General features: G+C 32.4%; 2 protein-coding genes across 7 annotated transcripts in view; one reads left to right on the forward strand and one right to left on the reverse strand.

Annotated features, from left to right (window-relative positions):
• The window catches only part of LOC127712425 (atrophin-1-like), a 71,899-nt gene extending 61,159 nt beyond the window's left edge, over positions 1-10,740 (reverse strand). For all 6 annotated transcript variants that reach the window (XM_052218856.1, XM_052218855.1, XM_052218857.1 and 3 more), the window contains exon 1: positions 10,664-10,740. The gene's annotated coding sequence lies outside the window, so the exon portion shown is untranslated. The remainder of the gene's footprint in view (positions 1-10,663) is intronic.
• Positions 10,741-10,994: 254 nt separating this feature from the next.
• LOC127712427 (DNA repair protein XRCC1-like) overlaps positions 10,995-19,357 on the forward strand; it is a 35,375-nt gene continuing 27,012 nt past the window's right edge. The window contains exons 1-5 of the mRNA XM_052218862.1: positions 10,995-11,141; positions 13,175-13,264; positions 15,378-15,485; positions 17,545-17,703; positions 18,531-18,590. Of these exons, the coding sequence (XP_052074822.1) occupies positions 11,091-11,141; positions 13,175-13,264; positions 15,378-15,485; positions 17,545-17,703; positions 18,531-18,590 (468 nt within the window). The 5' untranslated portion in view covers positions 10,995-11,090. The remainder of the gene's footprint in view (positions 11,142-13,174; positions 13,265-15,377; positions 15,486-17,544; positions 17,704-18,530; positions 18,591-19,357) is intronic.

Here is a 19,357-nt window from a genome sequence, read left to right on the forward strand (position 1 = left end):
CCCCTCTACCAAGAAATTTGTTTTGCATGCACACGTATAAAAATTGTGGTTTTTATCCAACACAATCATAGGTTTGAACATTGTTTTCAATTTAGACTTGTTTATATTTGTTCGTTCTGGCTTGTATTATATTTGCCTTCGGGTTTATATGATCTGTTCATCCTATTTCAACTCTTCAAAATTCAAGAGTCTATCCTAAATTGAGGTAAATTATATGGCCTTCGAAATACCGTTTCGATTCCTAACATCACTGAAGAGACATTAATTGTCGAAATCCAGATATGGTGTACTAATTTTTGCACCTTTTGTTTGCGGTAATACCATCTTTTCCGCAAGTTTATTATTTTTTGTTTGGTATTAAATTAATAATAAAGATCCATTTTGTTACATCTGGTGATCCATTTATTTGGCAATTGCCAATGGCAGTCAGGAGGGTTTAATAACATCCGTTGTTCGACCTGCTAGTCAAATGCGTTTTGATAAAATATACTTTTTCACTTTTTTGGTCTTTTGGAAAATGTTGTTTGTGCTGTATTTAGATCCCTCTACCAAGAAATTTGTTTTGCATGCACACATATAAAAACTGTGGTTTTTATCCAACGCAATCATAGGTTTGAAAGTTGTTTTCAATTTAGACTTGTTTATATTTTTTTGTTTGGGCTTGTATTATATTTGCCTTTGGGTTTATATGATCCATTCATCCTTTTTCGACTCTTCAAAATTCAAGAGTCTAACCTAAATTGAGGTAAATTATATGGCCTTCCAAATACCGTTTCGATTCCTAACATCACTGAAGAGACATTAATTGTCGAAATCAGGATATGGTGTACTAATTTTTGCACCTTTTGTTAGCGGTATACCATCTTTTCCGCAAGTTTATTGTTTTCTGTTTGGTATCAAATTAATAGTTAAGATCCATTTTGTTACATCTGGTGATCCATTTATTTGGCAATCGCCATTGGCAGTCAGCAGGGTTTAAGAACATTCGTTGTTCGACCTGCTAATCAAATGCGTTTTGTTAAAATATACTTTTTCACTTTTTTGGTCTTTTGGAAAATGTTGTTTGTGCTGTATTTAGACCCCTCTACCAAGAAATTTGTTTTGCATGCACACATATAAAAATTGTGGTTTTTATCCAACGCAATCATAGGTTTGAATGTTGTTTTCAATTTAGACTTGTTTATATATATATGAGACCCCCTTTTTATCGATTTTATTTAGCCATGGATACTTTGCTTCCAGGTAAGGAATGTCTTATCTGACATTGTGTGTCTTTAATTACATTTAGTAGTATTTTCATCACAGGAAGTAAAGACACAGTCAATGATTTTGTCTAAAATTAAATATCACATATAAACGGAGTTGTCGCCTACTCCTATCAGAAATTGATTATGTGACTTGAATACTTCTCTGCTTCCTCATGGCAGTCTGTTGTCATACAATTCAACAGGCTATATGACTGTGTTACTAGTGTTGCTTCTTTTCTGCCTCTACGACTCATGGTCTGCCAAAGAATATTTTATATTGATCCCTTATGTTTACCAGGGATACAGCTTTGAGCTAGGGAAAATTCTACCAGGGATCCAGATCAGCTATTTGATGTAACACTCTATTTTTATAACATAATTATAGTCAGGGGTACTACTTGTACAAGTAATCTTTATTTACTTGAAGAAGTAAATAAAATAAACTTATATAAGTTAATTATAATGTTTGAATAATCTTCCCTTAATTTTCTCAAAAATTTACTTGTATAGTAAATTTTTTTTACAATCCCACAAAAATTCTCAAGTTTTGAGATGTAAAAACATGCCTTTAACAATTTTTCTCAGGTTAGCTCATATTTTTTGATTAGAGTTCAATGTTTCATCTCATTAATTCAACAAAGAAACTGATTGCGCAAAGATCTAAAGTATTTGCGCAAGGCCTTCAAAAATTGCCCCTTGGGGGCTTGTAAATGAACAGTGTTCTGAAGATAACAGACAAATGAGATTTTCATTATCCATGAAATTACACTTAAATGATTAGTAAAGACATCTGCATAGAACAGACAATCACAAATTCTATTAGAGCAAAGAAGTCCTAAGAATTCAAGAAAAGAAGATAGGATGACTTTTTTACTTGTATAGGTAAAAAAATCTGAATGTCTAAGGGACATAACTAAGCCCAATTTTTTTTACCTATACAAGTAAATAAAATACACTTGTATAAGTATCCTACAAATTTACTTATAAGTCAAATTTATTTGTTCAGTGTATGTTCAATGGTGTTAATATGTCCTTTGATTGAGTTAAGCTATTTCAGTTGATATTTTATAGTGTGTCTTTCTATGTTGTGATGTTACACTATTGTTTCAGAAAAAGGGTGAAGGTTTGGTACCATTAAAACGTTTAAACCCGCTGCATTTGTTTGCACCTGTCCTAAGTCAGGAATCTGATGTTCAGTAGTTGTCGTTTGTTGATGTGGTTCATAAGTGTTTCTCGTTTCTCGTTTTTTATATAGATTAGACCGTTGGTTTTCCCGTTTGAATGGTTTTACACTAGTAATTTTGGGGGCCCTTTATAGCTTACTGTTCGGTGTGAGCCAAGGCTCCGTGTTAAAGACCGTACTGTGACCTATAATGGTTTACTTTTATAAATTTTGACTTGGATGGAGAGTTGTCTCATTGGTACTCATACCACATCTTCTTATATCTATTATATAAGTATATTAATATTTACTTCTTCAAGTAAATAATAAAATGCTCCGCAGGGCGCAGCTTGATACGACCGCAGAGGTCGAACCCTGAACAGTTGGGGGAAGTATGGACACAACATTCAAGCTTGATACAGCTTTGGATTTGGATTGTGATTAAATATTTGACACAGCATAGGTTTCTAACACAGATTGAATGTGGTCTAAGAACTTAAAAATTTTAAATTGGACATTCACCTATTATGGTCCAATATCCAAAATCTAAATACATGGTTAGATTCAGCATATCAAAGAACCCCAAGAATTCAATTTTTGATGAAATCAAACAAAGTTTAATTTTGGACCCTTTTGACCTCAATGTGGACAAAGTTGATAACGGGGCCCAAAAATCAAAAATCTAAATACATGGTTAGATTCAGCATATCAAAGAACCCCATATATTCAATTTTTGTTGAAATCAAACAAAGTTTAATTTTGGACCCCGATTTGGACCAACTTGAAAACTGGGCCCATAATCAAAAATCTAAATACATGTTTAGATTCAGCATATCAAAGAACCCTAAGAATTCAATTTTTGTTAAAATCAAACTAAGTTTAATTTTGGACCCTTTGGACCTTAATGTAGACCAATTTGAAAACGGAACCAAAAATTAAGAATCTAAATACACGGTTAGATTCAACATATCAAAGAACTCCAATAATTCAATTTTTGATGAAATCAAACAAAGTTTAATTTTGGACCCTTTTGACCTCAATGTGGACAAAGTTGATAACGGGGCCCAAAAATCAAAAATCTAAATACATGGTTAGATTCAGCATATCAAAGAACCCCATATATTCAATTTTTGTTGAAATCAAACAAAGTTTAATTTTGGACCCCGATTTGGACCAACTTGAAAACTGGGCCCATAATCAATAAATGCTTCGCTGGGGCGCAGCTTGATACGACCGCAGAGGTCGAACCCTGAACAGTTGGGGCAAGTATGGACACAACATTCAAGCTTGATACAGCTCTGAATTTGGATTGTTATTAAATATTTGACACAGCATAGGTTTCTGACACAGAAAGAATGTGGTCTAAGAACTTCAATTTTTTTAATTTACCTATTATGGTCCAATGTCCAAAATCAAAATACATGGTTAGATTCAGCATATCAAAGAACCCCATATATTCAATTTTTGTTAAAATCAAACAAAGTTTTATTTTGGACCCCAACTTGGACAAACTTGAAAACTGGGCCCATAATCAAAAATCTAAACACATGTATAGATTCAGCATATCAAAGAACCCCAAGAATTCAATTTTTGCTAAAATCAAACTAAGTTTAATTTTGGACCCTTTGGACCTTAATGTAGACCAATTTAAAAAACGGGACTTAAAATTAAAAATCTAAATACACGGTTAGATTTGGAATATCAAAGAACCCCAATAATTCAATTTTTGATGAAATCAAACAAAGTTTAATTTTGGACCCTTTTGACCTCAATATGAACCAATTTGATAGCGGGGCCTACAAATAAAAATTCTAAATGCATGGTTAGATTCAGCATATCAAAGAACCCCATATATTCAATTTTTGTTGAAATCAAAAAAAGTTTAATTTTGGACCCCAACTTGGACCAACTTGAAAACTGGGCCCATAATCAAAAATCTAAACACATGTTTAGATTCAGCATATCAAAGAACCCCAAGAATTCAATTTTTGTTAAAATCAAACTAAGTTTAATTTTGGACCCTTTGGACCTCAATGAAGACCAATTTAAAAAACGGGACCCAAATTAAAAATCTAAAAACACGGTTAGATTTGGCATATCAAAGAACCCCAATAATTCAATTTTCGATGAAATCAAACAAAGTTTAATTTTGGACCCTTTTGACCTCAATATGAACCAATTTGATAGCGGGGCCTACAAATAAAAAATCTAAATACATGGTTAGATTCAGCATATCAAAGAACCTCATATATTCAATTTTTGTTGAAATCAAACAAAGTTTAATTTTGGACCCCAATTTGGACCAACTTGAAAACTGGGCCCATAATCAAAAATCTAAATACATGTTTAGATTCAGCATATCAAAGAACCCCATATATTCAATTTTTGTTGAAATCAAACAAAGTTTAAATACTGGACCCTATCTTGGACCAACTTGAAAACTGGGCCCATAATCAAAAATCTAAACACATGTTTAGATTCAGCAAATCAAAGAACCCCAAGAATTCAATTTTTGTAAAAATCAAACTAAGTTTAATTCTGGACCCTTTGGACCTCAATGTAGACCAATTTAAAAAACAGGACCCAAAATTAAAAACCTAAATACACGGTTAGATTTGGAATATCAAAGAACCCAAATAATTCAATTTTAGATGAAATCAAACAAAGTTTAATTTTGGACCCTTTTGACCTCAATATGAACCAATTAGATAACGGGGTCCACAAATAAAAAATCTAAATACATGGTTAGATTCAGCATATCAAAGAACCCCATATATTCAATTTTTGTTGAAATCAAACAAAGTTTAATTTTGGACCCCAATTTGGACCAACTTGAAAACTGGGCCAAAAATCAAAAATCTAAATACATGTTTAGATTCAGCATATCAAAGAACCCCATATATTCAATTTTTGTTGAAATCAAAAAAAGTTTAATTTTGGACCCCAACTTGGACCAACTTGAAAACTGGGCCCATAATCAAAAATCTAAACACATGTTTAGATTCAGCATATCAAAGAACCCCAAGAATTCAATTTTTGTTAAAATCAAACTAAGTTTAATTTTGGACCCTTTGGACCTCAATGAAGATCAATTTAAAAAACGGGACCCAAATTAAAAATCTAAAAACACGGTTAGATTTGGCATATCAAAGAACCCCAATAATTCAATTTTCGATGAAATCAAACAAAGTTTAATTTTGGACCCTTTTGACCTCAATATGAACCAATTTGATAGCGGGGCCTACAAATAAAAAATCTAAATACATGGTTAGATTCAGCATATCAAAGAACCTCATATATTCAATTTTTGTTGAAATCAAACAAAGTTTAATTTTGGACCCCAATTTGGACCAACTTGAAAACTGGGCCCATAATCAAAAATCTAAATACATGTTTAGATTCAGCATATCAAAGAACCCCATATATTCAATTTTTGTTGAAATCAAACAAAGTTTAAATACTGGACCCTATCTTGGACCAACTTGAAAACTGGGCCCATAATCAAAAATCTAAACACATGTTTAGATTCAGCAAATCAAAGAACCCCAAGAATTCAATTTTTGTTAAAATCAAACTAAGTTTAATTCTGGACCCTTTGGACCTCAATGTAGACCAATTTAAAAAACAGGACCCAAAATTAAAAACCTAAATACACGGTTAGATTTGGAATATCAAAGAACCCCAATAATTCAATTTTAGATGAAATCAAACAAAGTTTAATTTTGGACCCTTTTGACCTCAATATGAACCAATTAGATAACGGGGTCCACAAATAAAAAATCTAAATACATGGTTAGATTCAGCATATCAAAGAACCCCATATATTCAATTTTTGTTGAAATCAAACAAAGTTTAATTTTGGACCCCAATTTGGACCAACTTGAAAACTGGGCCAAAAATCAAAAATCTAAATACATGTTTAGATTCAGCATATCAAAGAACCTCATATATTCAATTTTTGCTAAAATCAAACAAAGTTTAATTTTGGACCCTTTGGACATTAATGTAGACCAATTTGAAAACTGGACCCAAAATTAAAAATCTAAATACACTGTTAGATTCGGCATAACAAATAAATAAATGTGATCAAAGATTTTACAAATCTAATGCGCCATACTGTGCAATTAAAGATTACTTCTTGAAATTTTTCAATATTTGAAATTTGAAAAAAAAATAATATTTGAAGAATAATTCTTTTTAATTTCTGAAATCTGAAATGAGAAAAAAATGGCCCCCCACAATTTCCTTTTATTCCCCCCCCCCTTTTTCCCCAAAAAAAATTCTTTCCCTCAAGATATGGTCATAATCTCAATTCAAATTTCCAATGGAGTTGGCAACCATAATTACCCATTTAAATTTACCATAGTGCTAACTTAATCTATTTTATAATAGAATTAATAAAAATATAGTGTCAAATCTTTCATATGGATTTTTTTGTAAAAAAAAAAGATGAAAACATTTGCAGATATTTTTACTGGTCTACCTTTATAAATATGCATTTCTTTAAACATAATTTAAAAGCAGTGTAAGGGAAGTAACCAAAACGTTGTATTTGGATTACCTCCCTTACACTGTTTTAGATTATCTTTATTGTTCAATAACCATTACTTTATACATAATTTAAAAGCAGTGTAAGGGAGATAATTTCAATGATGTATTTGATTTATCTCCCTTACACTGCTTTAAATTATGTTTTGTACTAAAGTATTTGTCCATTAACCAGGACAACCTTGTTTTTCCCCCTTTTTTGCCCCTAATTCCTAAACGGTTTGAGCCATAACCCCCCAAAGCAAATCCTAACCATCCCTTTGTGGTATGGAAACTTGTAGTATAATTTCAGAGAGATCCATACACCGTTCCACAGTTATTGTCTGGAAACTAGAAAATGCTCATTTTTGGCCCCTTTTTGGCCCCTAATTCCTTAACTGTTGGTACCATAACCCCCAAAATCAATCCCAACCTTCCTTTTGTGGTATTTAACCTTATGGTCAAATTTCAAAAAGATCGATTCACTTAAACTAAAGTTAGAGTGCGAAAACCAATATGTATTCGGACGACGACGCTGGACGACGACGCCGGACGACGACGACGACGCCAACGTCATACCAATATACGACCACAAAATTTTTTTGCGGTCGTATAAAAATCTAAATACATGTTAGATTCAGCATATCAAAGAACCCTAAGAATTCAATTTTTGTTAAAATCAAACTAAGTTTAATTTTGGACCCTTTGGACCTTAATGTAGACCAATTTGAAAACGGAACCAAAATTTAAGAATCTAAATACACAGTTAGATTCGGCATATCAAAGAACCCCAATAATTCAATTTTTGATGAAATCAAACAAAGTTTAATTTTGGACCCTTTGGACCTCAATGTGGACCAATTTAAAAACAGGGCCCATAATCCAAAAACAAAATACACGGTTAGATTCAGCATATTAAAGAACCCCATGAAATCAAGAATAAAACCCCATTGAAATTGGTCAAGAAATAAGCAATTTATAGGAAGTATCTTCTTTTGCACAATCCTGTGCTATTAAATATTTCTTGCTATTGCGCAATACTGTACAATTGACAATTTCTTGCTATTGCGCAATATTGTGCTACTGGATATTTCTTGCTATTGCGCAATACTGTGCAATTGAAGATGTCTTGCTATTGCGCAATACTGTGCAATTGAAGATTTCTTGCTATTGTGCAATACTGTGCAATTGAAAATTTCTTGCTATTGCACAATACTTATTATATAATAATTTACACATCCTGTTTTGGTGTGTATCTCCTACCATATCATTATTATTTGATTTTAAATATAAATCAGAAATAACCAACTTAAAATGGAAAATTTTAAAAGAAACAAAAAAGGAAAAAAAGAAAAAAAGGAAAAAAAAATAAATCCCCCCCCCAAAATTTTTTGAACCCCCATTATGATTTATCACCCCCAAACTCAATCCCAGCCTTCCCTTTGTGGTATGGTACCTTGCAGTACAATTTCAGAGAGATCCATACACTTGAACACAAGTTATTGTCTGGAAACTAGAAAAAAATGTGTTTTTTGGCCCCTTTTTGGCCCCAAATTCCTAAACGTTTAGGGCAATTACCCCCAAACTCAAACCCAGCTTTCCCTTTGTTATATGGAACCTTGTAGTACAATTTCAGAAAGATCCATACATTTACACACAAGTTATTGTCATGAAACTAGAAAAATGCTTGTTTTTTGCCCCTTTTTTGGCCCCTAATTCCTAAAATTTGGAGGCAATTACCCCCAAAATCAATCCCAGCATTCCTTTAGTGATATGGAACCTTGTGGTACAATGTCAGAGAGATCCATACACTAACACACAAGTTATGTCTGGAAGTTACAAAAATGCTTATTTTTGGCCCCTTTTTGGCCCCTAATTCCTTTACTGTTATTACCATAACCCCCAAAATCAATCCCAACCTTCCTTTTGTGGTATTGAACCTTGTGGTAAAATTTCATAAAGATCCATTCACTTAAACTAAAGTTAGAGTGCGAAAACCAATGTGTCTTCGGATGACGCCGGACGACGACGACGACGCCAACGTCATACCAATATACGACCACAAAAATTTTTTTGCGGTCGTATAAAAATTACTTGTACAAGTAGTACCCCTGACTGATATAGTAGATTTCTGAATATTACAAAAATAGATTTACGCGATAAAATTTATTGATTAGGGTAAAATTAAATAATGCACACGATAGTAACTAGGAGGGTTGAGAACGCATAGTTTTGACATATAATTGGGTTTTCCTTTGCATGAATTGGGTCTTTGAATGCTGCAATTGTCAACTAAATTGGGTTTTCAATTATTTTTATTGGGTAATCACGCAAATACCCAGCTTATCTGGAACTCTGATCCCAGATGTTCGTAAAGTTTAGCTAAGCTTGTCATTTGATCTTTCCAATATTTGGTGACCTCTTGGTAGATCATTTGTTTCCATTGCATTTTTTTATATGGTGTCTCCAACATTAGATTAATGTCTGGTAGATTATACAATTAAACACCCTATTAGCAATGATAAGAGCAATTTTGTCAAGAGAAAATTCAAGAAAAGAAGGAAATGTGTTTTTTTTAATAACTTAAGTCAATAAATAATCTGAATGCCATATGTATGTATGTACTGGTAGATATCTCCGTTATTTTCCCCTCAAGGCGAGAGTATGGTGTAACCTGTGTACATTCCCTAACAGGATTAATAGAGATGTGTCAGACTCACCAACGTTTTCAAACAATATTTACAAGGACAATCCCCACCCCATCACAAAGGGAGTGCTAGGACACCAGGAAATCTGTTATGGTGGAGGAAGCCAAAATATTTGAAGGAACCACTGGGCTCCTTGGTCGGAACAGACAAACTGAAGAGATCAGCAGATTGATCTCCAGGTCAAGGAAGGGGGCAACCTTGACCTATCAAGGCCCCAAAGTACCTATTCAAGTTTTAAACTCTGTTCTAGGTACCAGAGATGTGTGAGGGAGGGTAAAAATCACCCTTCTGATGTTCTGAAATTGCCAGCGCCCTAGTTATAATCGAACCTGGAACCTTCAGCACTGTAGCCATTGGTCTTAACCCTCCTGCTTCCTGTTGTTTTATATGGTTGCATTTCGTGTGCCAGAATTACGACAGCTGGACGCCTGAGACATCACATGCCAAACAATGACACCATTCGATATATGACGTCACTCCCTAATGACATTACATCGGGGACCCATTGAAGAAAAATATTACACTGTTTAATCTTCAGTATTTAATTAGAAAGAGATACAGCAATGATGAGAAGCTTGCGTAAATTAAAACATGGACATATGCACATGTAATTAAGCAAATAAAAATAATCAGTTGGCTTTCTGTTTGAAATTATTCAATATTCTGTGAATAATTTTTTGATTGGTTATCACTTAAAATATGAAAAGAAATGTGGAAAAAAACAGTTCAATAATTTCCATGCTTACCATAATTGTTAATTTTTGGGATGCCTAATCAACCAAGTCTCGATATGACTAGGTGTCGAATTTACTATACCGGGTGCCGATTTGACCAGGTGCCGATTTAACTAGGTGTCGAGCCCGAAGTGACTAGAAAGTAGAATTCGTTAAACACGAATTTGACAGCTAAATTCCCCTTCAATTAAAATACCCTTACAGCTCATGGAACTGCTGTTGAAAGTACAGTTGAACATGTCTGCACACAACCGAAACTTTTACTGGCAGATTGCATAAGCTTACGTGTTTATTTTCTTTAATTTTCAGGTAAACGCTCTTCAGTTTTCACAGTTTTGTGTTGTTTGCAAGTGTATGAATGGGAGACAACCGATGAATGAACTTCCGGGAAAACATAATTTCTTGATTGTGCGAACTATCAATAGAAAATAAGAACCCATTTCTACACTAAATGATAAAAAACGCTAAGTTATTTGAAATATTTATCCACTTAGTTTATGCAATTGACAATTTAGTTTGTAGGTTAGAGAGAGGAACACAGTAAATCTTCTTGCCTCAAAGTGTCCGGAACCGTTTCTCTAATTATCATGAACTTCGTATTTCCGTTGGTTGGATTCTGAAGAAAAACTTGCTGAATCAGTATTATGAGTATACTACAGAAATTGTAAAATAGATAATTAATTAGGTGACATTCCAGACTTAATTGGAGAACATGCCAGAAATAAAAGTGAAGCATATTGTATCCTGTAGTTGCGCTGACAAGGTGAACACAAGCAGTTTGCTCAGAATTTTGATCTGTGGCTTAGAAGTTAGAGTTAGAAAACATGATAAGTCCGTCCGATTAACTGTAAATAAAACGAATACGTATGTAGAACATTTGTGATATGAAGAGCTTTGTACATATGTGATAAGGTAGAGGCAGGGTGTCCCGCTTTTTATTGTATATAGCTTAAGGTTCTGATAGATCCGTGTTTTTACTCCCTTGGCATGTAATATGAAAAAACAATATTTCGGTTCTACTTCTATATTTTATCAACTACATATATTATACAGTTATGCTACAAATCTACATCTCTACTCTGTTTGGCTACACGTGCTGTCCTTATCTATATAGTCATGAATATATCAGCTATGTAGGCATGTCAAAATCGTATCATACGCGCTAATGACCAGCCAGTACACACTGTATTATGATTTCATTAACCAGTATTAAAAAGATAAATATAACAGTTCATGTGGACCCTTTGCCTTTGGCTAAAATGGCTGTTTTTTCACCTAAAAATTTACTCTGAGTACAGACAAACCTGTGTATCTGGAAAAGTTTTAAGGCATAGCATGCCCTAGATAAATAGAATTAAAATATGCTATGCCGTAAAACTTTTTCAGATGCACAGGTTTGTCTGTACTGGGATTAAATTTTGAGGTGAAAACGCAGCCATTTTAGTCAAAGGGTCCACATGAACCTTAAGTTTTTTTTTTTAGATTTTAATCCGAGGACAGTGTATTTTAGTGTATATACATAGTTATAATAGATACTTTTATGTGTGCCAAATAAACTTTTTATAACTCCTCATTCTGGAAATTATTCCAGTGAGAAGGTGTTCCATAAATGGAAGTTCATAATTATAGAAGAAGAAGTAAGTTAGAGTGAAAAAAGACGACTTTCCAATTTCAGTTTTATGAACAAACTGCCCCGATTGACCTGGGGTCATATGGCAGTCAGGGGTACTACTTGTACAAGTAATTTTTATTTACTTGAAGAAGTAAATATTAATATACTTATATAAGTAAATTTGTAGGATACTTATAATACAAGTGTATTTTATTTACTTGTATAGGTAAATATTTTTTTGGCTTAGTTACATGTATGTCCCTTAGACATTCAGATTTTTTTACTTGTACAAGTAAAACAGTCCTATCTTCTTTTCTTGAATTCTTAGGACTTGTTTGCTCTAATAGAATTTTTAATTGTCTGTCCTTTGCAGATGTCTTTACTAATCATTTAAGTGTAATTTCATGGACAATGAAAATCTCATTTGTCTGTTATCTTCAGAACACTGCTCATTTACAAGCCCCAAGGAGCAATTTTTGAAGGCCTTGCACAAATACTTAAGATCTTTGCGCAATCAGTTTCTCTGTTGAATTAATGAGATGAAACATTGAACTCTAATAAAAATTTATGAGCTAACTTGAGAAAAATTGCATGTTTTTACATCTCAAAACTTGAGAATTTTTGTGGGATTGTAAAAAAAAATTACTTATACAAGTAAATTGAGAAAATTAAGGGGAGATTATTCAAACATTATAATTAATTTATGTAAGTATATTTTATTTACTTCTTCAAGTAAATAAAGATTACTTGTACATGTACAAGTAGTACCCCTGACTGTATGGGGGAAAGTGTGTCATAGGACATTGTGACTTGAAGATATTTGCTTTGTGACATGTAATTTTCAGTGAACATGCATATATATTGGAAGATCATGTATATCCATTCCTTCCGTCACTGCACATGCTGCTTGAGCTCACTACACATGATGTTTGAGGTTACTACACATGATGTTTGCTGTACATTGTGTATCTACATTTTTGTTTACTTGTCATCTTTCTCTAATATCAGTAGGATACTTCCTGATTGATACACTAGTACAATGCAGTACCACAATACTGTCTGAGTGTATAATCATATATAGCAGAGCTTTATCTAACAGATATATATATATAGCATGTATAGAATACACATTTGGACAAATTGTTATTTTTTCATGGGTTAATGTCAGAATTTGTTTATTTCAGAATAATCCAGCTGAAAATTTATTAAAAGCAGAAGGTTCACATAAGTGGAAAACAACTGGCCAACCTAAAAATGCTGTTGTTGTACTCCAGGTATATTTACTATAAACCTGCAAATTCTAAGTAAAGAAATCGGTTCCCACTTGATTTTAGGGACTGTCATGAACCACAGGTGTAGAGTTAATAACATTTAGCAAGGAATTCCAGTCAGTGTTATTCAGGACTGTTGGCTTTGTCTTTGTGTTGAAGGCTCCCTAAGACTTACAGATGAAAAACAGCAATAATAGGGTTTTCCTTTGTGTTGAAGGCTCCCTAAGACTTACAGATGATAAACATCAATAATAGGGGTTTTCCTTTGTGTTGAAGGCTCACTAAGACTTACAGATGATAAACAGCAATAATAGGGTTTTTCCTTTGTGTTTAAGGCTCCCTAAGACGGTCTTCACAATAAACTTTTAAATCTACAGGCCCGGAACTAAATTTTTGGAAAATTTTAATTAGATTGCGTTGGCCTGTACAGACGATTTTTACAGGCCAGAGAGCAATTTTACAAGCCTGGGCTGCTGGGCCTGTGGTTCAACGTGAAGACTGCAGTAAGACTTAGAGATGAAGAACAGCAATAATAGGGTTTTTCCTTTGCAGAGGTTTTTATATTTTTATTGGTATGATGTTGGTGTCGTCGTCCGAAGACACATTGGTTTTCGCACAATAACTTAAGTTTAAGTGAATGGATCTCTATGAAATTTTACCATAAGGTTCAATACCACAAAAGGAAGATTGGGATTGATTTTGGGGGTGATGGTACCAACAGTTAAGGAATTAGGGGCCAAAAATATGCATTTTTGTAGTTTCCAGACAATAACTTGTGGAACAGTGTATGGATCTCTCTGAAATTATACCACAAGTTTCCATACTACAAAGGGATGGTTAGGATTTGCTTTAGGGGGTTATGGCTCAAACCGTTTAGGAATTAGGGGCAAAAAAGGGAAAAACAAGGGTGTCCTGATTAATGGACAAATACTTTAGTACAAAACATAATTTCAAGCATTGTAAGGGAGGTACATATGTAATTCAAATACATCATTTGAATTACCTCCCTTACACTGCTTTTAAATTATGTATAAAGTAATGGTTAATGAACAATTAAGACAATTTAAAAGCAGTGTAAGGGAGGTAATCCAAATACAATGTTTTGATTACCTCCCTTACACTGCTTTTAAATTATGTTTAAAGAAATGCATATTTATAAAGGAAGACCAGTAAAAATATCTGCAAATGTTGCATCTTTTTTTTTTTTTACAAAAAAAATCCATATGAAAGATTTGACACCATATTTTAAATTCTATTATCATGATTATAAAATAGTTTAAGTTAGCACTATGGTAAATTTAAATGGGTAATTATGGTTGCAAACTCCATTGGAAATTTGAATTGAGATTATGACCATATCTTGAGGGAAAGAATTTACTTGGGGGGAAAAAAGGGGTGGGGGGGGGGGGGGGGAAGGTAAAAAGAAATTGTGGGGGGTCAATTTTTTCTCATTTCAGATTTCAGAAATTAAAAAGAAAAATTCTTCAAATATTATTTTTTTTGAAAAAAAAAAGTGTGTGTGTGTGTTGGGGGTTAATATGCAACAGCATAGTGTATTGCACAAAAGCAAAAAAAAAAAGTGGGGTAAATTTTTTATTTTTTTTTGTGGGGGAAGGGAGTGTCAATTCGAAACAGCAAAGTGTATTGCACAAAAGCAAAAAATTGAATATAAATTCAAATCATATAACCAATTCTAAGTTCTTTGACTTCAGTTATTCTGTGTCAGAAACCTTTTATGTGTCAAATATTTAATTACAATCCAAATTCAGACCTATATCAAGCACTAATATTGCGTCCATTTTTGCCCCAACTGTTCAGGGTTGGACCTCTGCGGTCGTATCCAGCTGCGCTTGGCGAAGCAATTTATTGTCAAGTGCAAGTAGGAATTTTGTTTCATGAATTTATACACTATATCCCTTCGTTTCTATTACAGAATTCTAATTTATACACTATATCCCTTCATGAATTTATATACTATATCCCTTCATGAATTTATACACTATATTCCTTCATGAATTTATACACTATATCCCTTCATAAATTTATACACTATATCCCTTCGTTTCTATTACAGAATACTAATTTTGCATTTATTTATGACTTTTTGTATTTACAGTTAGAGAAATCTAGCCAGGTTAATTCCATTGATGTGGGGAATGAAGGTTCAGCATTTGTGGAAATTTTAGTTGGAAAAGAGACGGCTACAACAGATCATGATTATAAAGTATGACCAGGATAATAATTATAGAAAAATAACCAAACATTCAAAGATAAGGAGGATAATATTATAGAAAAAATAACCAAATATTCAAAGATTAGGAGGGTAATAATTATAGAAAAATAACCAAACATTCAAAGACAAGGAGGATAATAATAAAGAAAAATAACAAATATTCAAAGATAAGGAGGATAATATTATAAAAAAAACATTAAAATTAAAAGATATAAAGATCAAGATGATAATATTATACAAAAACATCCTAGATTCTTAAACATGATAAATATAAACAATGATAAACATGATAAACATGATAAACATGATAAAGATCTGGATGATGATGATTATAGAAAACGTTCAACATTTAAAAATAAAACGATCAGGATGATGATGATTATAGAAAACGTTCAACATTTAAAAATAAAACGATCAGGATGATGAGGATTATAGAAAACATCTTAAACTAAAAAATATATAAAAATTTAAAGATCAGATTGATATTTATAGGAAAATATCCAAAACTCAAAAACGTAAAGCTCAGAATGATAACTATAGGAATAAATCCAAGTTTTAAAAATATGAAGATCAGGATGTTATTACTTGTGGATATCCAAGAACACCTGAAAATCAAGATCAAGATGATAATTGTTTAGAAGTATCAAAGATTGAAGATAATTATACATATACATACGTATATTCAAGATTTAATAGTATAAACAACTGATGGAAGAGTTTAAAGATGAGAGTGATATTTCTATAAAAAGATCCTAAATACCGGTATTTGTGAAATTAGAAATAAGAATAATAGATAATGTAGATCACTAGCTTCTCACAGACGTTTTCTGTAATTTTATTGTTTAGAGAAATAAGAATAATAGATAATGTAGATCACTAGCTTCTCACAGACGTTTTCTGTAATTTTATTGTTTAGAGAAGGTTAAAAGAATTGAAGACACTAAGGTTTTCTGTCCCCAGGTCTTAGATGGTTTAAGCCAGATATAGCATAACTTCTTTTTGAATTTTGGTTTTTATAATTGATTTTGGCCTTGCCAACTATAAATTGGAAACATGCTTATTAAGTTATATGCACAATATCCATGATTAAGAAATAATTCATGGGGGCTTGAATTTATCATGATTTTACCACAGGTTGGCCCTTTATGCTTAATATTTTACCACGACCAATAGCGAGGGGTAAAATATCAGCATTAGGGCCAACCCATGGTAAAATCAATATAAATTCAATTCCCATAAATTATTTCTATTCTAATAGGACTATGACAGCAAGTCTCTGGATCGAAGAGCTGTAAGTGAAGGGAAATGTTTGCAGTTCCCATAATTGAACATACTTTTAATATTGATGTAAAAGCCGAAGAAAATTTAATAAGAGACATTCTAAACAATTTACATTAACATACAAAGACAGGTTTAGGTTAATTTAATTGATTTTTTACCTTCATTTTTAGAAAATGGGCTTTCAACAAATGCTTATCACGGTTTGTGTATGTTTTCATGTTTTGACGACTTTAAGGTTCACATTTGTGCATTTTCCTGTAGAATGCTTATATTCATATGTAATTGTTCAATGAAGTAATTTACACCCTTTCATAAAAAAGAAAACGATGTAGGAGTAAGATTGGAACAGCCCAAATAATCCATGATGTTGATCGACATGATGATCAGCTGACATATTCATATTTTACCACCGGTATGTACTCAAAGCTTTTGAAGAACGACATATTAGAATGAGCTTTTACTAATTGAGAGCTAATTATAAAAGTATGTATTAAAATAAGAAGATGTGGTATGATTGCCAATGAGACAACTCTCCACCAGATACTAAATGACTTAGTAGATAACAACTATAGGTCAACGTATGGCCTTAAAAGATTAGCAAAACTCATACCGTAGCTATTAAAGAACCCGAAATGGCAAATGTAAAACAATTTAAACAAGAAAACTAACGGTCTGATTTATATGTATTCTGCAGGTCAATGGTCATAATATATTTGATTATAAGTCCATTTTAACTATAGATCTAATGTTTTAATTACCTGAATTACAGGTAATATTAGTAGCTTCTTCTTTTATGACACCACTGGAGAGTAGAAATGGTACCAATAGAAACAGTGTTAGAATGTTTGGACCAGAAAAGTTGTCAAATGCTGTTGCCAGTGAAAAGTGGGATAGACTTAAAATAGTCTGTACTCAACCCTTCAACAAGGTAATTTGTCTGTACTCAACCCTTCAACAAGGTAATTTGTCTGTATTCAACCCTTAAGAAGGTAATTTGTCTGTATTCAACCCTTCAAGAAGGTAATTTGTCTGTATGCAACCCTTCAACAAGGTAATTTGTCTGTACTCAACCCTTCAACAAGGTAATTTGTCTGTACTCAAGTCTTCAAGAATGTAATTTATCTGTACTCAACCCTTCAACAATGTAATTTGTCTGTATACAACAAAAAGATCTGTTTAGTTTAAACATATATTTTATTTGCATACACACAAATTTGAGAAGACACAAGTCAAACTGACTTATTTTTATGTTATGAAGTCTTCTCCATTTAAAATATTTATCAATACAATATAAGAGCATGCACATATTAAATATTATTTCAACATTTGTATAAATTGGACAAAATAATTTGTATTCAAACCTTAAGTTGATCGGGTGTCTTCCACAATCTTTGATCCTAAAATAGCAGAACAATCAGTCTAGATTTTAAGGAAATATGCTAATTTTGGCATGAATGCAGTTCATTTGTAAAATGTTTAATCTAAATGAAGAAATTTTGTGTTTTATATTATTATTTTGACTGTTTTTACAAATATAGAGTACTTTTTGTTATACTCACAAAGTGAGGTTCAACTGTAATAATAACCTTTATTAACAAGTCCATTAAGACAAAAAGCAGATTGTGTGTTTGAAAGCTGTGACTTAACTTTGAAATAAGAACACATCATAATAAGACATTGAATATGGTATATTGAAAAGACATTTCTGTGTGTCCACACTTGGTGCTTTTGATATTTTAATTAATGTAATTACAGACGTCAGAGTATGGTTTATCATTTATAAAGATTCATTCCACTCCAGATGACAAAGAAGAAGTAAGTCAACATTATTTTTAATATCATTCTGCTTACCTTTTTTTACTGGAGAAATGAATTTTTTTCTTCAACAACCACTTTGTAGACACTTGGGGTAAGGGAGATAAATCTTGTACATATGTTCCTATTTATCATCAAGTTTTCTTAGGGGCATACGATACAGTTTTGATCCCACGTTGAATTTTTGACAAAACTTTGCATACAAGCTATTTTTCACTTAGTCAATTTAAATATATAATTAAAAATATACCCTCATGTGTGACTTTTATTAAGTTAAATGGGTTCGAAATTTTAGACATATACTCAAAATTTCGATTTCTTGGAAATTTCCATCCTTTGGACAGACACCTAACTTTTTTGTTTCAAAAGATAAACACAAGCGGAATTTTGTTAGAGCTTTTGGAATATCTTCTTTACATACATATGCTCTAAATTTGTGTAGCAATAGTCTTCATACATAACCAAGCCAAATATCATTTTTAAAAAGAGGGGTCCATGCTCTTGGTTTTAAGCTAAAAGTTTAAATCGGTTGAAAAATGAATCTTTTCCTGATATGTCACAGTTTGTCTCATTTTACGTTAGCAAGTCATTACCTTCCCTGTTACTGTATCGTATGCCCTTAAACAACCGAATTGTAGACACTTATTATTACAGCTATTCATCATTAAGTCTTCTTAGACAACCAATTTATAGGTATTTAAATTAATGTTACTGATTATTGTTAATTCTGGATTTGATAAATTTGCCTGAAGAATTAAAACAGGATC

The sequence above is a fragment of the Mytilus californianus genome, unplaced genomic scaffold, assembly GCF_021869535.1.
Source record: "Mytilus californianus isolate M0D057914Y unplaced genomic scaffold, xbMytCali1.0.p SCAF_8, whole genome shotgun sequence".
Taxonomy (NCBI): domain Eukaryota; kingdom Metazoa; phylum Mollusca; class Bivalvia; order Mytilida; family Mytilidae; genus Mytilus; species Mytilus californianus.